This window comes from Fopius arisanus, unplaced genomic scaffold (genome assembly GCF_000806365.1).
Source record: "Fopius arisanus strain USDA-PBARC FA_bdor unplaced genomic scaffold, ASM80636v1 scaffold00074, whole genome shotgun sequence".
Taxonomy (NCBI): Eukaryota; Metazoa; Arthropoda; class Insecta; order Hymenoptera; family Braconidae; genus Fopius; species Fopius arisanus.
The window spans coordinates 265,376-282,861 of record NW_011887813.1 but is presented as its reverse complement, the minus strand read 5'-3'; the positions used below and the strand labels follow the sequence as shown (position 1 = coordinate 282,861).

Here is a 17,486-nt window from a genome sequence, read left to right as displayed (position 1 = left end):
TGCGTGTGGCGCCCTCCCTCTCTTGGGGTGCAGTACTACGATGCGGCTGGGGTCACTCAAACCCCCAGAACTGAGCCTCTACTTTAGTCAATCCTCTTTGCTTACGACTGTATCAAATCATCTGTTCTTTTCAAACGCTGAACACCCAAACGTGCACTAATCGTATCCCAAATTTCCACTCACCCCATAAACAAAATAGAATTCCACCAGCAATTAAAAAAAACTTGAGTAATTAATGAAGATGGAGTCCTCGAGTTCAATGGATACAGACGATGATCCAGTAGTTAACGAGGTAATTACCAATAATTGCTGGCAGTTCTAGGTTATCCTGACAATTCCATCATCCCAGAGATAAACAACATCCCTGAAATTTTTTAAACTTAATTTTTATCAATCCTCCATCTATTATCCCTTATTCCTTAATTATTCATCGTTAATTTATTTATAAGAACATTTAAAAGTGTTGGAAAACGACGAAATTATAGAATCTTTAATTAATTTCAATAAATATTTTCCAGATTCCTGTGTATTTATCGAAGACCCTCGCAGACAAGCTCTTCATCTTCCAGTACCCAATTCGTCCAGCTGGTGAGGGTTACGACAACGCAGAGTTCCTGAAGACGGCAATAAAACCTGAGAACCAAGAGGTACGAATAGAAGTGGGCATCGACATCGGAGGGCCAAACTACGACCACCGAAAAGGAGAATGGATAGTTGAGAATTCTACCTCCGAGAGTATAAAAACCAAAGAGAAATTGTTCGATGGTCACATGATGGATAAAATAGTTCTCCAGTCATCTAGAGCCTTGCCAGACTGCTCCAATTACGCAGTTGGTGTATTTCAGGATGGAGAGCTGCACGTAACTCCCCTAAAAGGAATAATCCAACTGCGTCCGCAATTCAATTACTTAGATATGAGTGATAAAAACGCGAAGGACGACACCAAGAAAGCCGGTGAGGAAGAGCCCGAGGAGGAGGCGAAGCAGGTGAACGTGACGTTTGCAAGGCAAAAATCAGAGTTGGCACAGAAGAGGAAAGAGCAGTCATTCCAGGAGCAGGCGAAGAAGAGTTCTGAGGAGGAGTGGATCACTTCAATTTACAGAAACATCAGCACAACTCAGTCGGAATTGACGAGACTGGAGATGCTCTGTGCTTTGTCTGACGACAGATCGAATAATCTCAGATTGCCTCCGAAGGATTATGTGAAACTTCTGGCACCTCCTGCCAAGTCTGACGACTACTCCAAAGCCACAGCCCATGATTCATCGTCTTTGAATTACGTGAGGACTCTGCCCCTGCTTGATCAGATTAAAATCATCATGAAGGACGCCAGAATTCTCTCATTCATCCAGCTGAGATCGATCATAAGCTCGGAACATGAGACATCAGCTATTCTGAAGTATTTGCAGCAAGTTGCTGTTCTTGTTCAGGGTAATTGGATAGTCAACAGCGAATTGATCTATCCAGTAGCCACGAAATCATCGCACAATGGAATACCGGCTGAGCTAATGTGCAGAGCTAGGGATTATATTCTTCTGTCGTTCACTGAGAGTGAGTTTGTGGATAGAAAAGCTGTTTCTTCGGTGGTGAGATTACCACCTGAGGAGATCAAGGAGATATTCACCAATTTAGCGAGAATTCAGCCCAAGAAGGGCTGGCAATTGATATTGCCATCTAGCACTGAATTTCAGGCGAGGTATCCTGAGATTGCGCAGAGACAGCAGCTGTTTTGGGAGGCCAAGAGGAAACACCTGAAGGATGTGATGGAGGCACCGAGTCAACCACCTCAGAGGCAGAGGAGAAAGTCCAATAGGGAATCTATTGGGTCGGAGAATGAGGAGAGAAATGTCGGCAGGGGACGACATCGCCAGAGGGACTCTTCTATGTCTGATGATGGCACTGGCGAACCTGTTAAAAGCAAAAAGGGAAATAGAGGGAAAAAAGTCTCGGAGACGACGTGACACATCAGGTAGTCGCTCGTGAGGAATGTGAGAATTTTGTGAGTGGATGAAGCTCGTCTGACTCTAATATATTCAGAAAATAATATTTACTGTGGACAACAGTAATTCCAATTTGTTGGATTATATTTTTTTTAGGTGCGCTCATTTGTATCAGATAGCGAAAAAATGATTTTTGGTGCAGAGTGAAGAGACGGTTTTTGAGATTGTCATAGGAATTTTTATAAATGAATGTTACTGCCAATTTATTCAATCTCTTTTCCACAGTTATCATCAATTAATTATTTGTTTCTTTTGTTATTTTTGGATTTGATGATTCTGACATTGTTCTTCTCGTTCCATGTACATGAAATGAAAATTTAAATTAATTCTGAATATAATAAAGCTAATATGTTTTTTTTTCAACCATATCGAAGGGACAAAGTTGAAAGGTTTATTATTACATACATCAACACTGTATATATTTATTCATACTGCCACTATATCACAGCAGAAAGATTCATGAATAAACGAGAGCAATTATAAAGAAGTGCAAGTGCTTTGAATTTATTATTTAAAACATTAGAAAAATGATTCATTTGCATTTTCATTAGTCCAGGGGTTTCAACTCAATGTTTCTTCCTCCCAAAGACACTAGTCTCGATTCCTTATAAACTTTTCAATTGCATCAGTGAATAATTTCCCTCCAGGACAGTCATCGGATTTTTCAGAAAAATTTCAAAATCTTGCCAAGCCATCAAATCCCTTGCCTCATAAATTCCTTTTCGATTCATTCCCAGGGGCCTGATAAATTCGATATCATATCATTTATTTTTCAGACCCATGTGAATAAATTATTAATTTTTATATACAATATGAAAGGAATCCAATGAGATCAAATCATCGAAATGAGTGATTAGCACTATTTAATGACATAAATATTAAATCATCCTGTGTTCATACAATTTCCCTTAAATCATTAGAAAATATTAACTATTTAAAAAAAAATGTATGCGAAAATTTCAAATAAACAGATACCTCGATACAAAAAAGATGAATTAATTGAAAATTTCGTCTGTCTTTCATGTGAGATACAATATTCTACTGTACGATCTTCACCAATTTCTAATTCATAATTTTTGGTGAAATGTGATTATTTCAGCAGAATAGATCCAATCGATAATATTGCAATCAGACTGATTAGGGACTGACTAATGAGAGATCCACTTCTTCCATAGCATTTATCTTCAGTGCATTGGGAGAGAGCTTCGGCAAGTTTTTCCTTCAAGTAATCCCATCTGCAGAGACCCACATCACAACCTGGCAATCTCATTTGCTTTCCTTGCATGTAGAACATCACCTGGTCTTGACCACCACTGCATCTGCAATTAACGTTTAATTATAGAATTATTGTATTTATTATTTATAATTAATCTGAACTTTGTTCTGGAGTAAATTAATTACAGGTACTGCAGACACAAATTTTTTAATGAAAAATTCAAAAGTTCTGTGAGGTGAGATGTAAGACACCCACATATCAATAATCACTTGTTCTTCTTGAGTATTTTGCCCCCACGATACCACAAAAATTCTCCAATGAATGTCACCGTCGCCGTTGTAAAACCGAACAACAAGACATCCGTCAGCTGTTCCCGCAGAACTCCTTCAGGAGGCACATCGAGTTCCTCCAACAACTCATCCTCTTGATCACGCTTCAACAGTTTGCTGAATGTACTATTCCGATACAACATGACCTTTAGCCCAGCCTCTATCAAAACATTGAGCAATCTGTCTATTCTCCTTCGATATGGAGATCCCGCTCTAACGAGAAAAGCATAACTGTCTTTCCAAAAGCAGACTTTGCTCAACTTGAGAGTTGGCTGTCCACGTCGATAAGTCGCTGTGGTGAACCACTTGGCCTCGATTTGATTCATCAAACAGCCAACATTCCTGAATCTTTCAGCTTCCGCTGGACACTCCCATATGGCATTCGTCACGACAGCTCGGCTCTTCAAATTCATCATCGCCCCATCACTTTCACTTACATTTCCAAAAGTCTTATTCATCAAGTACGTCGAGATCTTGAGGTCAAGCCCCGATCGATCGAGTTCATCAAAACTCCCATACTCAACCTCCCCATCAACTTCAGTACTGAGTTTCATAAGGGAAGCGTAAAAATTCGCTGTATAAAACAACGATATGATCATCAGAATCAGAACAACAAGTCGCTGAGACATCTTGAAGTCCGAGTAATTGCTGTGCACAGGAATGGCGAACAACACGCGAAAAGTCTTGAAGATACTCCATGACTTGGGTAACTGGAAGAGCCATGCAGATCCCCAGAAGACAACGACAATTCCAATGGTCATGATAATACCTTCAACAATAGCCGCTGGAAACGGTATCCGTGTGGTTTTCTCCAGAGGAACTAGGGCACAGAGTTCTTCCCTAAATAAACTCTCACTACGAAATAAATTCTCCTCCATGTCCTCCGTGAAGTGAGGGCTGGCAGAGGCAAGAATATCGATTTTATCAGTGCGCAAAAGGTCGAACAATCCTCGTGACGAGTTATCCTTGACGATTTCATCGAAAGTCAACAATCGCGGAAGAATATTCAACGTGAAATTCATCTCTTCGGCTAGAATCTCCATGGTCGTGATGTCCCATCCACTTCCCGACTTGTAATTCCAGTTTTCATCCCAGGACACATCGGAAAATGGTGGCTGATGAATAATACCGATTTTCAGGGGATACCCATGCATATCCTTCATGATATCTGGAAACCACTCAATCCCTGGATGATACGTCTTCCTTATTATCGAACCGACAAATGGATTAAAGTGATGAATCACTGGTGAGATGTCCTCAACGCATCTCTTCAGGATGGTTAATGGATCTCTTCTGCAGCTGACGACTTCTAGGATAACCAGATCCATCATCTGCAGCCGCCAGGCGTATCTCAGCAGATGGTCAAAGTTTTGGGTTTGTGTTGACGACAGAAAAGTCACCAGATACTTGACTAATTTCTTGCTCAACGACAACTTCTTCATGATGGATATGATTCGTCTTGGCACTATTGATCTGGTTTTTTTTCTGTCGTCCACAAAAATGAAGAGAGTCGCCGTTGAATCGGTTCGATGAGACGACCATTCCTCTTCAATATCCGATGAAAGATCAACATTTATTCTGATTGTTGGATAAGTCGACATTGCAGCGTGGAGAATTGCTCGGATCCAGGGATTCTCGAATGGTATTCCAGGATTTTTACACGTTATTATTATTACTTGGCGATAGCTCTCGTTGTTGTTCTCGATGTAGTTCAGTAAATCTGAGAACCACACAGGTTCTGAACCTGCCAGAGCACCGAATATCCTCATTGACAGAGCGATCACTAGGTATTTTACTGGAACACGTGGAGGGTTCATGATGAGCCCCAATGTCACTGATCAAATCGTTATGCGACTCGACGTAATAACTTCTGGATATCAGTCATTCCATCGACGGATAAACATTATTATAGGCAGACAGTTGACAAAGGGATTAATTTCCGCGTTTTACTTCGCGCATTATTCAACTGATGAGTTTGTTCTGATGATATCTTGACTCATTACTTCAGCTCCTCTGATGTATATCGCATTTATTTGTCCGGCTTAGACACTCTACTGCATTATCCTAATTATTGATTCAGAAGAAAACTCTTTCACGTTAATTCCGAATACTTTTAGGTATGAATTATGTTGATCGTTGAGGTCTTGTTGGAAATATTTCGAATAAATTGGAATTGCGAGATTAGAATAATTAATGAGCAAGAAAAAGAATGAATTACTTGTAGAAAACAGCAACGATGTTGGCATTGAAGGGGACAAGGTTCGATGTCCTCCACTTACGATTCATCATGCTCCTGTAATTTTCCGCAGTCAACTTCTCATTTTCATCGATGGCCCCCAAATTTTGAAGAAAACTCAATATTGTGAATGCGTGAGTGAAGTAGAAGACTCCCTTGGGCTCTCCAGTTGCATTTTCCTCGATGCGACTGTCGAATATTTTATTCATTACAAATTATTGTGATGTGACAGGGTTCAGGATTAATGAAATTTACCGAAATCGATTGATCATGTCTTTGAGTGCAAAGCATCCGATGATTTTATTCGCATTTCGTCCTGGCCCTGCGTTATAGAAATACTGAAGATCTGTAGCATATTCCAGTACTTTGAGTTGTTCTTTACTAAATGCGGCACACCAGGGTGACACTCTCTCTGTATCCAATGCAGCATCATAACGACACATGTCATACATATGCAAGATGGTATCTAAAATCAGTCATTACATTAACCCCAGTCTGTGTGTCGATGACTCATTGATATGTGATTGCATCTAGATTGTGAAGAAAAAATATCAATGGTTCAGACTAAAATTACTGCCAGTGTTGATTGAAATATCGAAGACGGTTACGTAATGTTCACAATCATCACTTACATCTCGTTAAAACCAATGAGACAATTCATTCGTACCTGCTGACAAGTCATACCCATATCCAAGTCTGCTGCTGACGTTACGAATTAGAACGGAGAACTCATGACCTCTCAAGAATTCAGTCAACTCTTTGCTGTGATGAGGATCATTTTCATCTCCATCCTTCCAATGAGAGCAACACTGATACGCCTGGGACAGATAACATGAATGATTAATTCATGAGCAATTGTCACCACATATGCTCCCTTCAAAATTCCTTGTAACCATTTTTCTTAAAAGTATCTCCGCATTCATCGGTGACTTGAAAATCTCAAGGCTGTCCTCAAATTTTCAAGGAATTAAATAGTTCTTATTTTTGTTAAGTAATGAGGTATCCTCAGACAGGATTAACAATTCTCACTTAAAAAATATATATTTGTAATTTATGCATGGGTTACGAAGAATCTTTTCAAAATTATTTGAACTATTTTGCGAATTAATTATTGCTTCCTACCTGTAGTAAAGTATCGTTCATCTCAGGTTCAATTGGTGTAGATCTGATGACAAGACCCACCATAAATTCTTGTAAAGTTGCTTGCGTTGACTGTGACTTCGTTGCCCTAAACTGTAATTTGTAATTAATTATTCAATAATTAGAAATGATCACCGAGGAAAGACACGATATTCAATATACTGGAGTAAAAAATAGAGAAAGCCGAGTGACGAAAATGGATTGCAAACAAATAATGATTTCTCTTGATTAGTCCTCTGAGTTGTCAATTAAAATCATTCGATTTATTTACCACATAATTCTGCAATTTATCACCCAAATCAAACGGAAAAAGATTAGGAAATCCAGCCCTGATCTGTCTGGCGATTGATTTTGTCTGTCTAGAAGCCTCAGGAGTCAATTCCCTAGTCATTTGCATCGTCATGTTGACGTTTAGTGACCACTTGCTGAAATTCTCCAAATCCTCGTCGCATAAATGTCCATCTAAATAAAATCGTCATGACTGTTTATCGATGGTACAATAATTGCCTACATTGAGAGAAAAATATGGAGCATAACCCATTCATTGTACAAAATTTTTCTCTCAGGTCAGTAAATTAAGGAAAAGATAATTACTGAACTGTCCAAGCCTTTGTGATCTGTGATTGACGAAAATTTGATCACGTACATTTCCTAGACCCTTCAAATCCTGTGTGATAGCATCATGTGGGTATCGATTTCCATGTCTCGACAGCATCCAAATTTGTCGAGCCTCACAATCTGTTTCAAGAGAATATCTCAATCCTGTTATCTCTTCATTTATTTATAAACTATTCCCATTCTATAAACTTTCAGTAAAAAAAAATTATACAATCCATTGACTCAAATTTTACTGTCACATATTAGACATGTACAGGAGATAATTAATTGTAGTAAATTTATTGGGTCAAATAAATCTACTTTTATCTAAACAATTGGCTATTTTTACTTGTGTTTGAATAAACTCACATGGTATTGGTCTGTATTCATTTCTATCGGCTTGAAAGGCAGTCACCGACCCAAATTTCAAGTAAGGATCGGAATCATGAGCGTAACAATAATCTGTTTGTCTAGCCCACGTGTAGCCAATGCATAGCACCAAGAAAATTAATAACTTCATGATGAATCCAATATATTCTTTGAAACTCTATTTCTTCTCTCGAAATTGTCGATCGTTGAGCGATCGTTCACTTCTACCTGGAAAAAATGATGAGATCATTAAAATTCTATTGCTTCTTTTGCAATGGAGACAATGGGAAAACTGTTGACAGTTTGTTTAACAATTCAGGTGTGAATTGAAGAGAAAGCAACATTCCTTCAAGCATTTCTGGATTTATTCTTCGCATGCTTGAGGATTTTTACAAATTTATTTTTCTCAATTTAATTCACGTTTTGGGGTTTCGAAAAATCAAGTGATTAATGCAGTGGTTTTAAAAATTAAATATGAATCTTATAACACCTCATAAAATCGATCGGCCATTTTACAAGGTTCTGCTATTTATTTATAATTTATTAGTGAGCTCGGATGGAGTCAAGGAATAATTCAAGACACTTGTATTTTCGTGAATCGAATCGTTTATTGGATCGAGGTGAAATTGAAGGTCAGAGCAGGTGAATCTAACAACTCCTTTCAGTCAAGGATGCATTTAATTATTACCGGTTCAGACTATTTCTGGAATTGAGAGAATCTATGTGCATCACAGTATAGAAACACCTAGTGAATTTTTAATCATAAAAAAATGAAAAAAATCCAATTTTTTTCTGAGAATTTTTTACAGAAAAATTACATTCTGTAATTCATCATCGGATTCGTCATCACTCATCGGATTGGAGAGACATAATGTGAAAACCGGATGTTTTGTGATTACATTGGTATTTTTATCCGGGAAGATGTCAGAGTTATTTTTAAAAAATCGATGGAATACCAATGGAAAGATGATTGAGAAAATGATTATCACGTGATTATTCTGGTGAGAAAATTGTTGTCATCTCTTATTACCCGGATTATCAATGATCTATCAGCTGATTATCGTAATTATTTCATCCCCTGAAACCCGAATTACCGAATTCATTGAAGTTATGTGAGGAACCTTGGAATATAATTTCAATTAGGGACGAAACAATCATCTCATTGATTCCATTGTTCAAGACATTCATGACTCATTTTTTCATTTCTACTTCTCATGCAGAACGAGATTAAGATCTCAGTAAATATCAGTACGAAAAATTTATAGTAAATTGATTGTAATTATAACTGAATTTACTCTGTGAGAAAATTACAAATGACAAAGATGTCCCGAAAATATTGAAATTTTCAGTTCAAATTCTGATTTAAATCATCATCGATCGTATAAATACAATTAACAATAATATTAAATAAATAATAATATTACAATTCTCTTGAAGTACGAATCAATGATTATTGGTACATCATATTAAATAAATAAATTTATACCTGACCCATAAATTTTAAACTTAAATTTTCGTTGTTTATCCCCTCATTCTTGATATTTTTGAATGTCACGTGAATTATTTAAATTATTTTCCTTTTCCATTAATTTATTTCGGAGTTCCACTGAAACGAGTCACTCAAAATTTGCCAATATCAATCATAAATGTAAATAAATAATTCGGAATGTGTCGTAAAATACGAGAACCGATTTCTGCACTCACCTGAACGTGAATCCAAAACCCGAATGGAAAAACCGTGGTTTCAACACCGTCTGGTGCCCCACTTGACGTGAAATAAAAATATATCCTCAATTGATGAGAATTGATTTTAATAACGAATTAATTTCGCAGTGACATAATCCCCACAGCGATTACGTACGTATGTCACGTTCTCCAGGTCTTTATGAAGTGCCGGCCCTGAAGAAACTGCTCTCCGGATTGCACGTGATCGGGTGTAACTCGACTAGGTTCTCCGGTCTCAGTTTGTATACAAAATACATATGTAAGTGTTCACATAGCGACTAGAAACCCGTTCCACAAGACTGCCCTGTACTCACTGTAGACAATTGCATGTTACGTACACTATTTACTCAGTGCTGTTCAAAAGTGCCAATGAAACAATTCATGGATAAGATTTCATTCACAAAAGTCAATTCATCTGTGATAATTAATATTCCCCTATTTGGATACGATGTAGCTGTAAAATTTTTCCAATTTTCATCAGAATTACAGAAGAATTGAGGAGTTCCTCGATATTTTCCGCCATTTTGTCGCCCCCATTTCCAAGCATAAAATGGCGGTAGTGTGTGGTCGCTTCTCTGACTCTTCATTTCTTCAGTGATCCTGCGAAAAAGTTAGCTGAACCCAGATGATCTCGGTGGATTTTTCATAGATTTTCATCTCCAGAATTCATGAGCTCCTGCTTCGTTCTCTTCAGCAGAGGGTCTTCATGGCAGTAAGTTTGGTAAGGCGATTGTGTCCAGCTCTCCATCATTTTCCTCACTCTCCCAGCGACCGATGAGGAACGCTGGACATTCGACAAGGATTCCCCCCAAGGGTTTCGATTATTTCTCCTCTGCGCTCCCCTGGACACTTTCAATATCATATTTTTAATTAAATACGTTATTTTCAGAGAAATATTCCGTTGTCCACGTTTTCCAGGGAATTCATATTTGAAATGAAGAATTTCAATGTTGGAATAACAAATTTCTGTTTTGATTCGAAAGAACATGGGTCCAGTGACCTATTCCATCCGAATTACCATATTTTTTTCTTCATGATGACCACATGGTGATGTCACTCTGCTCTGCATGACCTTCACTGGTTCAACCGTAGGTGTGTCGACTGATGGTATTTCTATTTACTTTTTTTTCATTCTCATGGATTTTCTCTCGAGCCATTGCCCTCGGTGGCCTCGTTCGGTTTTTACGACTCTGTTTTCGATTTTTTCCAGTGTCCGGCACGGTAAAGCATGGAATCATCGTTTTGCTGATCGTCAGGTGCGATTTGGTCAGCGAGAAATTTATTTATATACACAGGAGAATTCAGTGAAGAAATTTTTAACTATTTCTGTTACAGATTTTAGGGGGAAATTTTGAAAATGAAATTCCATCTCTCATTCCCTTAATTTTAATGAAACTTAAAAATAATTATACTGGGGTAATAAACAAATTATAATAAAAATAGGAAGTTCTTAACTTTTGTCGATAAATTGAAATCAAGGAATCCATAATGAACAATCGAATTTCGAGTTGCCAATTTTTAATTTATTATAATAGAATGATAACAATAGAATATTTAATAGAATGAATTTAGAAATGAGAATTAAAATAAATATAGATGACTCAGGAGAATATTGAATAAACCAAAATATCAAATAAACTCAGTACCTAAGGGAGCAATATTCTTCATTCATAATAAGCTCCAATAACGAGACAATGAGCGTAAAAGGATGAAGTTTCAAAGTTGTAGGTGGAGTAATTATCCCTTTCGACATCCCACACAAAACCCATTTTGGTGTTGATAGCTTGACTAGCTTTTTCTATCATAGTTACCAGAACGATAATTTTACATCTGAAAGGATAAATGAAATATATGTGTTATTAAAAAATGAGTGACCTAAGATAAAGGATAAATTAATAAATAATTTACATCATGTTTCGTTAATTAAATTAAAAACAATAACAATCTCACCTATCAAACTCCAACTTCATGAGTTTCTTTCGAATTTCTTTAGCGATATGAGCGCACAATTTCGCAGCAATTTCCGGGTCATAAGTCATCTCTCCCAATCGCATCTGCATGACATTCCTCACAATTTCATCAACGGGATCTGCCCTGAAAGGATTTCTCGCCCTGAGCTGGTAGGTATTCTGATAAATCGGTGTCTGTCAACACAAATAATCACATCAACACGATTTCCAATGTTTTAAGATAATCCTTATAATTTTAATGAAATAAATAACCGAAACCGTTTTCAGAGGGAATCAGTGAAAATTCTTGAGTGAAATAAAACTAACTTGATCATAGTCAACACTACTTCGTGCTGACACTTCGATATTCGGTGCCATCATCATGTTGTTCAATTACGCAAATACAAAAGGAGCAATGAAAAGTGTCACCGAAAGGCACAATCAGAGCCTTGGAGACCAAACAACACTATCGGTTACATTGAAATCGATTTTGACTCACACAGAGCCATCAAAATATCGTCAAACCAGACTTACCAAAAAAGCGCGGGATCAGTTTAATTCCAGTCAAATAATTCACTGACTCAAACCAAGACAACTCCAACAATCCCATCAAGCCCTAATCCATAAGTAAATAAATTACTGTACCTTGACGATTGGTATATTCCGCTGTTGGAGTGCATTTCGAAGTCTTGGACGACTAGTTTTTCCCTCCAGCTGCACGAAGAACTCGAAATAATTAAAACTATCCAATGAAAAATTGATTTTATTAAATAAATCTGGACTCTATTGAAGTGTTGATCGAATCTCATGAGTTTGGGATTCGATTATCAAAGCTCGAAATCTTTCTGATTTGTTAATGTTGTGAAGTTATAAGAATACGTTTTTTTAAAGAAGAGAATCGACTTAGAATAATAAAATTGAAGTTTCACTGATTGTTGAGTGAATGAGAACGAACAGATAAAAATGATGAGTATTTATGATTGATTTAATTTAAAAAAACCAGACAATAAATAGAGAAGGGGTGATATAGCAGCTGTTGCACAAGGAAGAAAATAATTTAGAATGAAGAATAAAAGAATTCAAGGAAAACATGTAGAGGCAGAATGGGGATTTCAACTGGTTAACAAATTTTAATCTGTTTTTAAATGGGCAAGACCAGGAAGAGATAATCAGAAGGGATAGCCTGATTTTAGAGTGGAGGAGTTAATGAATCAGAAGCTTACACATCTCCAAAAGCTGATAGCCATGACGCCACTTCACTGACTGAAACGAAAATTTCGGTTGAACCCAACTGTTGGTTCGTGAGTCACGATAAGTTTTGATACCTCTGGATATGCTGGTAGAAATGAGGCAGACAATCCACACTGGTTTAACCCCCCCTAAAAATATCCACGAGCCTTAGCATGTTTCATAAAATATAAAATGAGCTTTACTAGGCGCGAAAATCGTTTATTCCATCACGAAAATTCTCGATATGCCAACACCCCCAGGGCTATCACGTGCTGGGGTTACATGTTGGAGTGTATCACCCCCGACAGCTGATGATGCACGAAGAAAGGTGTGAATATTGCCACTAAAAATGGAAAATTCTATTTCACGATGGGTAGAATAATATTTTTGGTGTGAATCCGTTGGAATGTAACGGTTGAATAAATTTAAGGGGAAATTGCCAGGGGTATATCTTTATTTTTATTGTCACTCGCATGCAATGACGATCGATCATTGTAAAATCCATCACATGTATGGTGGATATCCTAGATGTATGCATAATCCATTTTCCAACACATTTCAAAATTCGTTTTTGAGATGTTACAGTGAAATGGATATTCCCGGCTGTCACGCCAGTAAGCGATAACTGACAGTACTGAAATAACGTTGACTCTCAATTTTAAGGGAATGAGAATTTTCGGTGGTATCGTGTGATTTTCCAATACAGAGGAATCAAATATTATGGCAGTTTGGATTAGAACAATTGGGATAATTGATCGATCTGGGGTGAGACTGGCGAAGGGAAATTAAAATTACCCTGTGATTGACACGGCATTCGAGATTTGTTGACGTGATATCGATAATCGATAGGTAGGATTGATCGAAATGTCTTCCCTCCATCCTCATGCAAAAGTTTAACTCGAAAGCTATTAATATTCATCTTTCATTAAACATTCCAGTAAGAATTTGTTCCTTGCATTCTTGTCGGATTTTAAAGTGAGATTCAGTCAGTGCTTGACAGTAATCGGTGAAAGGTTCATATCTTACCTAAAAACTTCAGTACAGAAAATTATTTATTTGCTCTGCATGGATTCGTATTGATGCAATAGTCTTTATCAGATAAATCGATTTATTGACGACTAAGTGGGGGTCATACCAATAAATCAAATCCAGAGTTGACATTAAACACAAATCAATTTATTTTTTTTTCCACAATTACGTATGTACATATTGTCTGATTTAATCGATGAGTTCGTGAATTCTATTTCTGTTCAACTTTTACAAATTATCTGTTTACACAAGCTTTTTCGTAGTAAACTCGAAAAATGAGTCGTTTCAGTCCGAATACTCCGGATTACCACAGAATATATTGAATAACATTGATAAAATACAATTAAAATAGCTTACAAAATCAAAACGTGATAACGTGGTCATTAATTTTGTTGGATCTACGTGTTTCTTCTAGAAAGAAATAAAGAACAAATTTTGCGTCATGAATTCTCAAGCAGAAATGAATAATTGTTTTTTTCAATGAAAAATTGAATGAACATAAAATACGAGACGAGTGACAGATTTTGGCGCCGCCATCTTGTTCGCGCATTCCCAGCAAAGGGTGTTAAAATGGCGGCGACTCCACCTCGCATCTTTAAATAATTAATTAAAATATTTATCATCTTCAGATCGTTCTCAAATAGTTACCGCCTTCTCTTATGAAGTGAACAATTTTTTTAAAACAATTTTGCAGATATTTGGTTTTTTTTTTCGGCGAAAATTCATGCAGCAAAATTTCATTAGTTCATTGCCACATTTTTCTCAGCCAAAAAGTCCCTTATCTGAACATGAATTTAAATTAGTTTGAAAATTAACATTTCTACGCACTCATTACTTTTCTCTTAGATACAATGACAATTCCACCAATAAGTCATACCGAATTGCTTAATTGTGCAGTTCTCCTACTATTTCCAACAAGAAATTCACATATTTGGCATGACTGACGTACTAATTCTCAGTGAGAAAAATATTTGAAATTTTTTCACACATCTTCCTGAGATCAACGAATAGCTTATAAACACCTAAGCAATTTACGGAGACCACAAATTGAAGATTTTCATTCTACTTATTCATAATTCAATGACAAGTCATAAAATCTGCACAGCAGTACGAAAGCTCAATTCCAAAAATCAGGATGTACCCATAACAGATAAATATTTATTCAAAAAGAAAACCAAGACGCCTTAATTGTCTTCTCATAATGATTCGATTGTAGGGCAACAATGTCGAATAACTCCTAAGACAGCAATTCTACTTCAGCTTGGATATTTAATCTGGCTTGCTCCTCGAATTTCTCCCGAAACTCCTTAGTCGCAAATATATTCGGAATTTGTACAAAGTTCTGCAGTACCTGAATCCAAAAAATTGATTCTTCAAATGGCAGCCAATAAAATAGCAACATTCAATCGAACTCCCTTATCACACATAAATAATTTGGAAAAAAAAGTGATTTTAATTCCAAAGTAATTTTTCAAATTTATCTGTCAATTGTAGAAGTGCCAGCACAAAATTACTTTGGAATTAAAATCACTTTTTTTTGCCCCTCGAACTTCACAATTAATCAGGCATTTTCCTCTTAGAATACAAATGTCCCAAATTTTTCTGCTGTTTCATCAATTAAAAAATCGGGGAGCTGATAATTTTGAAGCTCTTATTGGATGTGATAATAAATTGTTAATGGAGCTTTATTTACCTTGAGTCTCAGGGCTGTGTACATAGGCTCGCTGAGAAAAGAATATTCTCCACGGATTTTTTCTCTGTATTCAGCATAGGCCTCTGATGCTGAGCCTAGAACAGCCATGTCTAAATCTAACAGGTAGTGAGCATCTTCACTGCCGAAGGCACCATCAACCTGTCAATCAAAATAATTCCCCCGCTCATTTCCGTAATAATAAATAATTCATACCATATTATTACAAACCTTGTGCTCCTCTGTACTGTGAGTAGCTGCTGCTTTCAGTAATGCGCAAGTTTCATTACGTAATTCATCATCCTGAACGATAAAAATTATTATTCATTTTTGCTTTCCACAGAAAAATGTGGGAATGAGCAATATTATTATATATTATAAGATTGTAGTTGGGTAGTAAATAATTATCATCACCTCTGGTATTTCTGCTTCACCAGCAAAGGCAACAAAATGATCTATGTTCTGATTTTCTCCATCCAGAGCCTTGGGATCGTATTCAAAACTGGAATAAGTATAAGTATTATTGAATTAACTTTAAGTCATTATGTTGGTACGAATTGAATAATTGAACTGGAATTTCTGCAGGTGTTTTTACAACTGAATGAAGTAGAAAAATAATGAAGCCACGCACTTTTGGAAAAACAATGCAAGGAGGAGTGCCCTGGGATTTTTCAGCAGACACTTGACATCATTGTAATGACCCAATTTCTCTCTCAGTGAATCCAAATTATGGTACGTCCTCTTCTCCTCTGAGTAAACTTCCTGCAGCCTTGTGAACCATGAATCACAAGCCTCAGTGTTAAATCCATCTGTCGCCTCCTTCCAGCTGTCTTCCAGAGACACCATTATCTAGCCTGCATAAATAACGCCAAATATCTCAACTTCCGAAGGAGATCGCTAAATTTTCGTCATAACCTTTTTTGCAGAGCGAATTCAGAACTACAAAAAAAGTCTTTACAAACATTTTGCCATCTCTCTTCCTTTCGAGAATATTCTCAAAAAACGCGTATACGAGCTGACTTCAACTCCTTTTACCACTAAATTTGACTTTTTAATTAGTTTTCAAGGTATTAAAAAAATATATAATACTTTTACGAAGTAGATTCATGATGCACGAGTGCATTATTTAAAATAAAAGTTTAAAGTTCATCAGAATTAATTTTTTCCTCACTTATGCCACGACTGACACTCACCGGAAATTATTCGTTAAGACAGACGAATAAATATATTCGAAATCCTTGATGAATCACGCCACATAAGGAACGTCAGTCAACAGCCCATGTAGTTTCACTCACGAATCAAATTTCTGAGTTGATCCACGGAATAAAGTATAAAGGGTATAGAATCCCCAATTATTGATCGTCAGGGCAGCCGCATTCGTGTCCTTTCAAGTGCAATATGACGTGACATAACAGTTCATCGAGTACATTTTATTTTTTTTATTTTTCACCACTCATCGATAAATCCTCGTCCCATCGAATGAATTATTCAATAATAAAAAAAAACTTGGAAATTCGATTAATTATTGAGAATTTTAGAAATTTTATTCGGTGATTTTTTTTCTGCATTCTGGCATGCGCAGAATTGAAATTGTTTCAAGTAATCTAGGGTAAATTAACAGAATATTAATGAAAATACGATAGTAATTTTCATTGCATTTTATCCATTATTTATTATTTGTATTTTGTTATTTATTTATCCTTTTTCACTCTTCATTTCGTATTGTTATTATTATCCAACGAATTTAATTCAATTCAATTTTCATTGATTTAATTCATAATTATTTTATTATTTCAATTATCCGAGAACATTTCAACAGTTGAAATACTATAATAAACAATAGGATTGAAATAAATAATTGTCAATCAACAATGATAATCAATGATAAGAATAAATGAGTGAGATGGTTTCAACTGAATGAATTCTTTCGTTCTGAATGTCCGATTTTTATTTCGAATGTGAAATAAAATGGAGAG

General features: G+C 36.4%; 5 protein-coding genes and 1 long non-coding RNA gene across 11 annotated transcripts; 2 read left to right on the top strand and 4 right to left on the bottom strand.

Annotated features, from left to right (window-relative positions):
• The first annotated feature begins 129 nt into the window (after positions 1-129).
• Polr3E (RNA polymerase III subunit E) lies at positions 130-2,493 on the top strand. The gene is made up of 2 exons (XM_011310199.1): positions 130-292; positions 519-2,493. Exons 1-2 carry the CDS (start codon positions 236-238, stop codon positions 1,959-1,961), a joined length of 1,500 nt encoding a protein of 499 aa, XP_011308501.1. The 5' UTR covers positions 130-235; the 3' UTR covers positions 1,962-2,493.
• A 353-nt stretch (positions 2,494-2,846) lies between these two features.
• Positions 2,847-9,802, bottom strand: LOC105269723 (multiple inositol polyphosphate phosphatase 1). Its single transcript, XM_011310197.1, has 9 exons — positions 9,592-9,802; positions 7,888-8,115; positions 7,516-7,659; positions 7,193-7,383; positions 6,904-7,014; positions 6,449-6,599; positions 6,037-6,247; positions 5,764-5,970; positions 2,847-3,319 (listed from the first exon to the last, which is right to left on the bottom strand). Exons 2-9 carry the CDS (start codon positions 8,036-8,038, stop codon positions 3,091-3,093), a joined length of 1,395 nt encoding a protein of 464 aa, XP_011308499.1. The 5' UTR covers positions 8,039-8,115; positions 9,592-9,802; the 3' UTR covers positions 2,847-3,090.
• Positions 3,370-5,756, bottom strand: LOC105269722 (Ionotropic receptor 7f). The gene has a single exon (XM_011310196.1). It carries the CDS (start codon positions 5,360-5,362, stop codon positions 3,482-3,484), a length of 1,881 nt encoding a protein of 626 aa, XP_011308498.1. The 5' UTR covers positions 5,363-5,756; the 3' UTR covers positions 3,370-3,481.
• LOC105269724 (uncharacterized) lies at positions 9,782-11,023 on the top strand. Of its 3 annotated transcripts, XR_892467.1 has the most exons (4): positions 9,782-9,871; positions 10,102-10,333; positions 10,502-10,719; positions 10,823-11,023. It is a non-coding gene; the product is annotated as an uncharacterized lncRNA (long non-coding RNA). The 3 variants fall into 3 exon arrangements; XR_892466.1 differs by lacking the exon at positions 9,782-9,871 and having other exon boundaries at positions 9,971-10,333; positions 10,502-10,704; XR_892465.1 differs by lacking the exon at positions 9,782-9,871 and having other exon boundaries at positions 9,971-10,333.
• LOC105269720 (tctex1 domain-containing protein 1-like) lies at positions 11,024-13,400 on the bottom strand. 3 transcript variants are annotated; one of them, XM_011310194.1, is made up of 5 exons: positions 12,887-13,400; positions 12,785-12,824; positions 12,207-12,275; positions 11,563-11,756; positions 11,024-11,442 (listed from the first exon to the last, which is right to left on the bottom strand). In XM_011310194.1, exons 2-5 carry the CDS (start codon positions 12,806-12,808, stop codon positions 11,277-11,279), a joined length of 453 nt encoding a protein of 150 aa, XP_011308496.1. In that variant the 5' UTR covers positions 12,809-12,824; positions 12,887-13,400; the 3' UTR covers positions 11,024-11,276. The 3 variants fall into 3 exon arrangements, with proteins under 3 accessions (XP_011308496.1, XP_011308495.1, XP_011308497.1); XM_011310193.1 differs by having other exon boundaries at positions 12,785-13,399; XM_011310195.1 differs by lacking the exons at positions 12,207-12,275; positions 12,785-12,824; positions 12,887-13,400 and adding an exon at positions 11,889-12,171.
• Positions 13,401-13,945: 545 nt separating this feature from the next.
• Positions 13,946-17,012, bottom strand: LOC105269719 (uncharacterized). 2 transcript variants are annotated; one of them, XM_011310191.1, is made up of 6 exons: positions 16,704-17,012; positions 16,142-16,364; positions 15,925-16,012; positions 15,742-15,813; positions 15,514-15,672; positions 13,946-15,171 (listed from the first exon to the last, which is right to left on the bottom strand). In XM_011310191.1, the coding sequence occupies exons 2-6, from the start codon at positions 16,354-16,356 to the stop codon at positions 15,058-15,060; spliced, it is 648 nt and encodes a 215-aa protein (XP_011308493.1). In that variant the 5' UTR covers positions 16,357-16,364; positions 16,704-17,012; the 3' UTR covers positions 13,946-15,057. The 2 variants fall into 2 exon arrangements, with proteins under 2 accessions (XP_011308493.1, XP_011308494.1); XM_011310192.1 differs by lacking the exon at positions 16,704-17,012 and adding an exon at positions 16,473-16,678.
• Between the last annotated feature and the right edge of the window lie 474 nt (positions 17,013-17,486).

Bases quoted from the DNA above. Each gene is read 5' to 3' on its own strand.
- Polr3E (XM_011310199.1), top strand. From the start codon at position 236: ATGAAGATGGAGTCCTCGAGTTCAATGGATACAGACGATGATCCAGTA. The intron at 293-518 runs GTAATTACCAAT...AATATTTTCCAG, and splicing joins ATGATCCAGTAGTTAACGAG to ATTCCTGTGTATTTATCGAA.
- LOC105269722 (XM_011310196.1), bottom strand. From the start codon at position 5,362: ATGAACCCTCCACGTGTTCCAGTAAAATACCTAGTGATCGCTCTGTCA.
- LOC105269723 (XM_011310197.1), bottom strand. From the start codon at position 8,038: ATGAAGTTATTAATTTTCTTGGTGCTATGCATTGGCTACACGTGGGCT. The intron at 7,015-7,192 runs GTAAATAAATCG...TACAAATTACAG, and splicing joins ATAAATTGCAGAATTATGTG to TTTAGGGCAACGAAGTCACA. The intron at 5,971-6,036 runs GTAAATTTCATT...AATATTCGACAG, and splicing joins GACATGATCAATCGATTTCG to TCGCATCGAGGAAAATGCAA.
- LOC105269720 (XM_011310194.1), bottom strand. From the start codon at position 12,808: ATGGCTATCAGCTTTTGGAGATGT. The intron at 12,276-12,784 runs GTAAGCTTCTGA...TTCTTCGTGCAG, and splicing joins CTATCAGCTTTTGGAGATGT to CTGGAGGGAAAAACTAGTCG. The intron at 11,443-11,562 runs GTGAGATTGTTA...TTATCCTTTCAG, and splicing joins ATGAAGTTGGAGTTTGATAG to ATGTAAAATTATCGTTCTGG.
- LOC105269719 (XM_011310191.1), bottom strand. From the start codon at position 16,356: ATGGTGTCTCTGGAAGACAGCTGGAAGGAGGCGACAGATGGATTTAAC. The intron at 15,814-15,924 runs GTGATGATAATT...TTTATCGTTCAG, and splicing joins GTGAAGCAGAAATACCAGAG to GATGATGAATTACGTAATGA. The intron at 15,172-15,513 runs GTAAATAAAGCT...TTTTGGATTCAG, and splicing joins ACACAGCCCTGAGACTCAAG to GTACTGCAGAACTTTGTACA.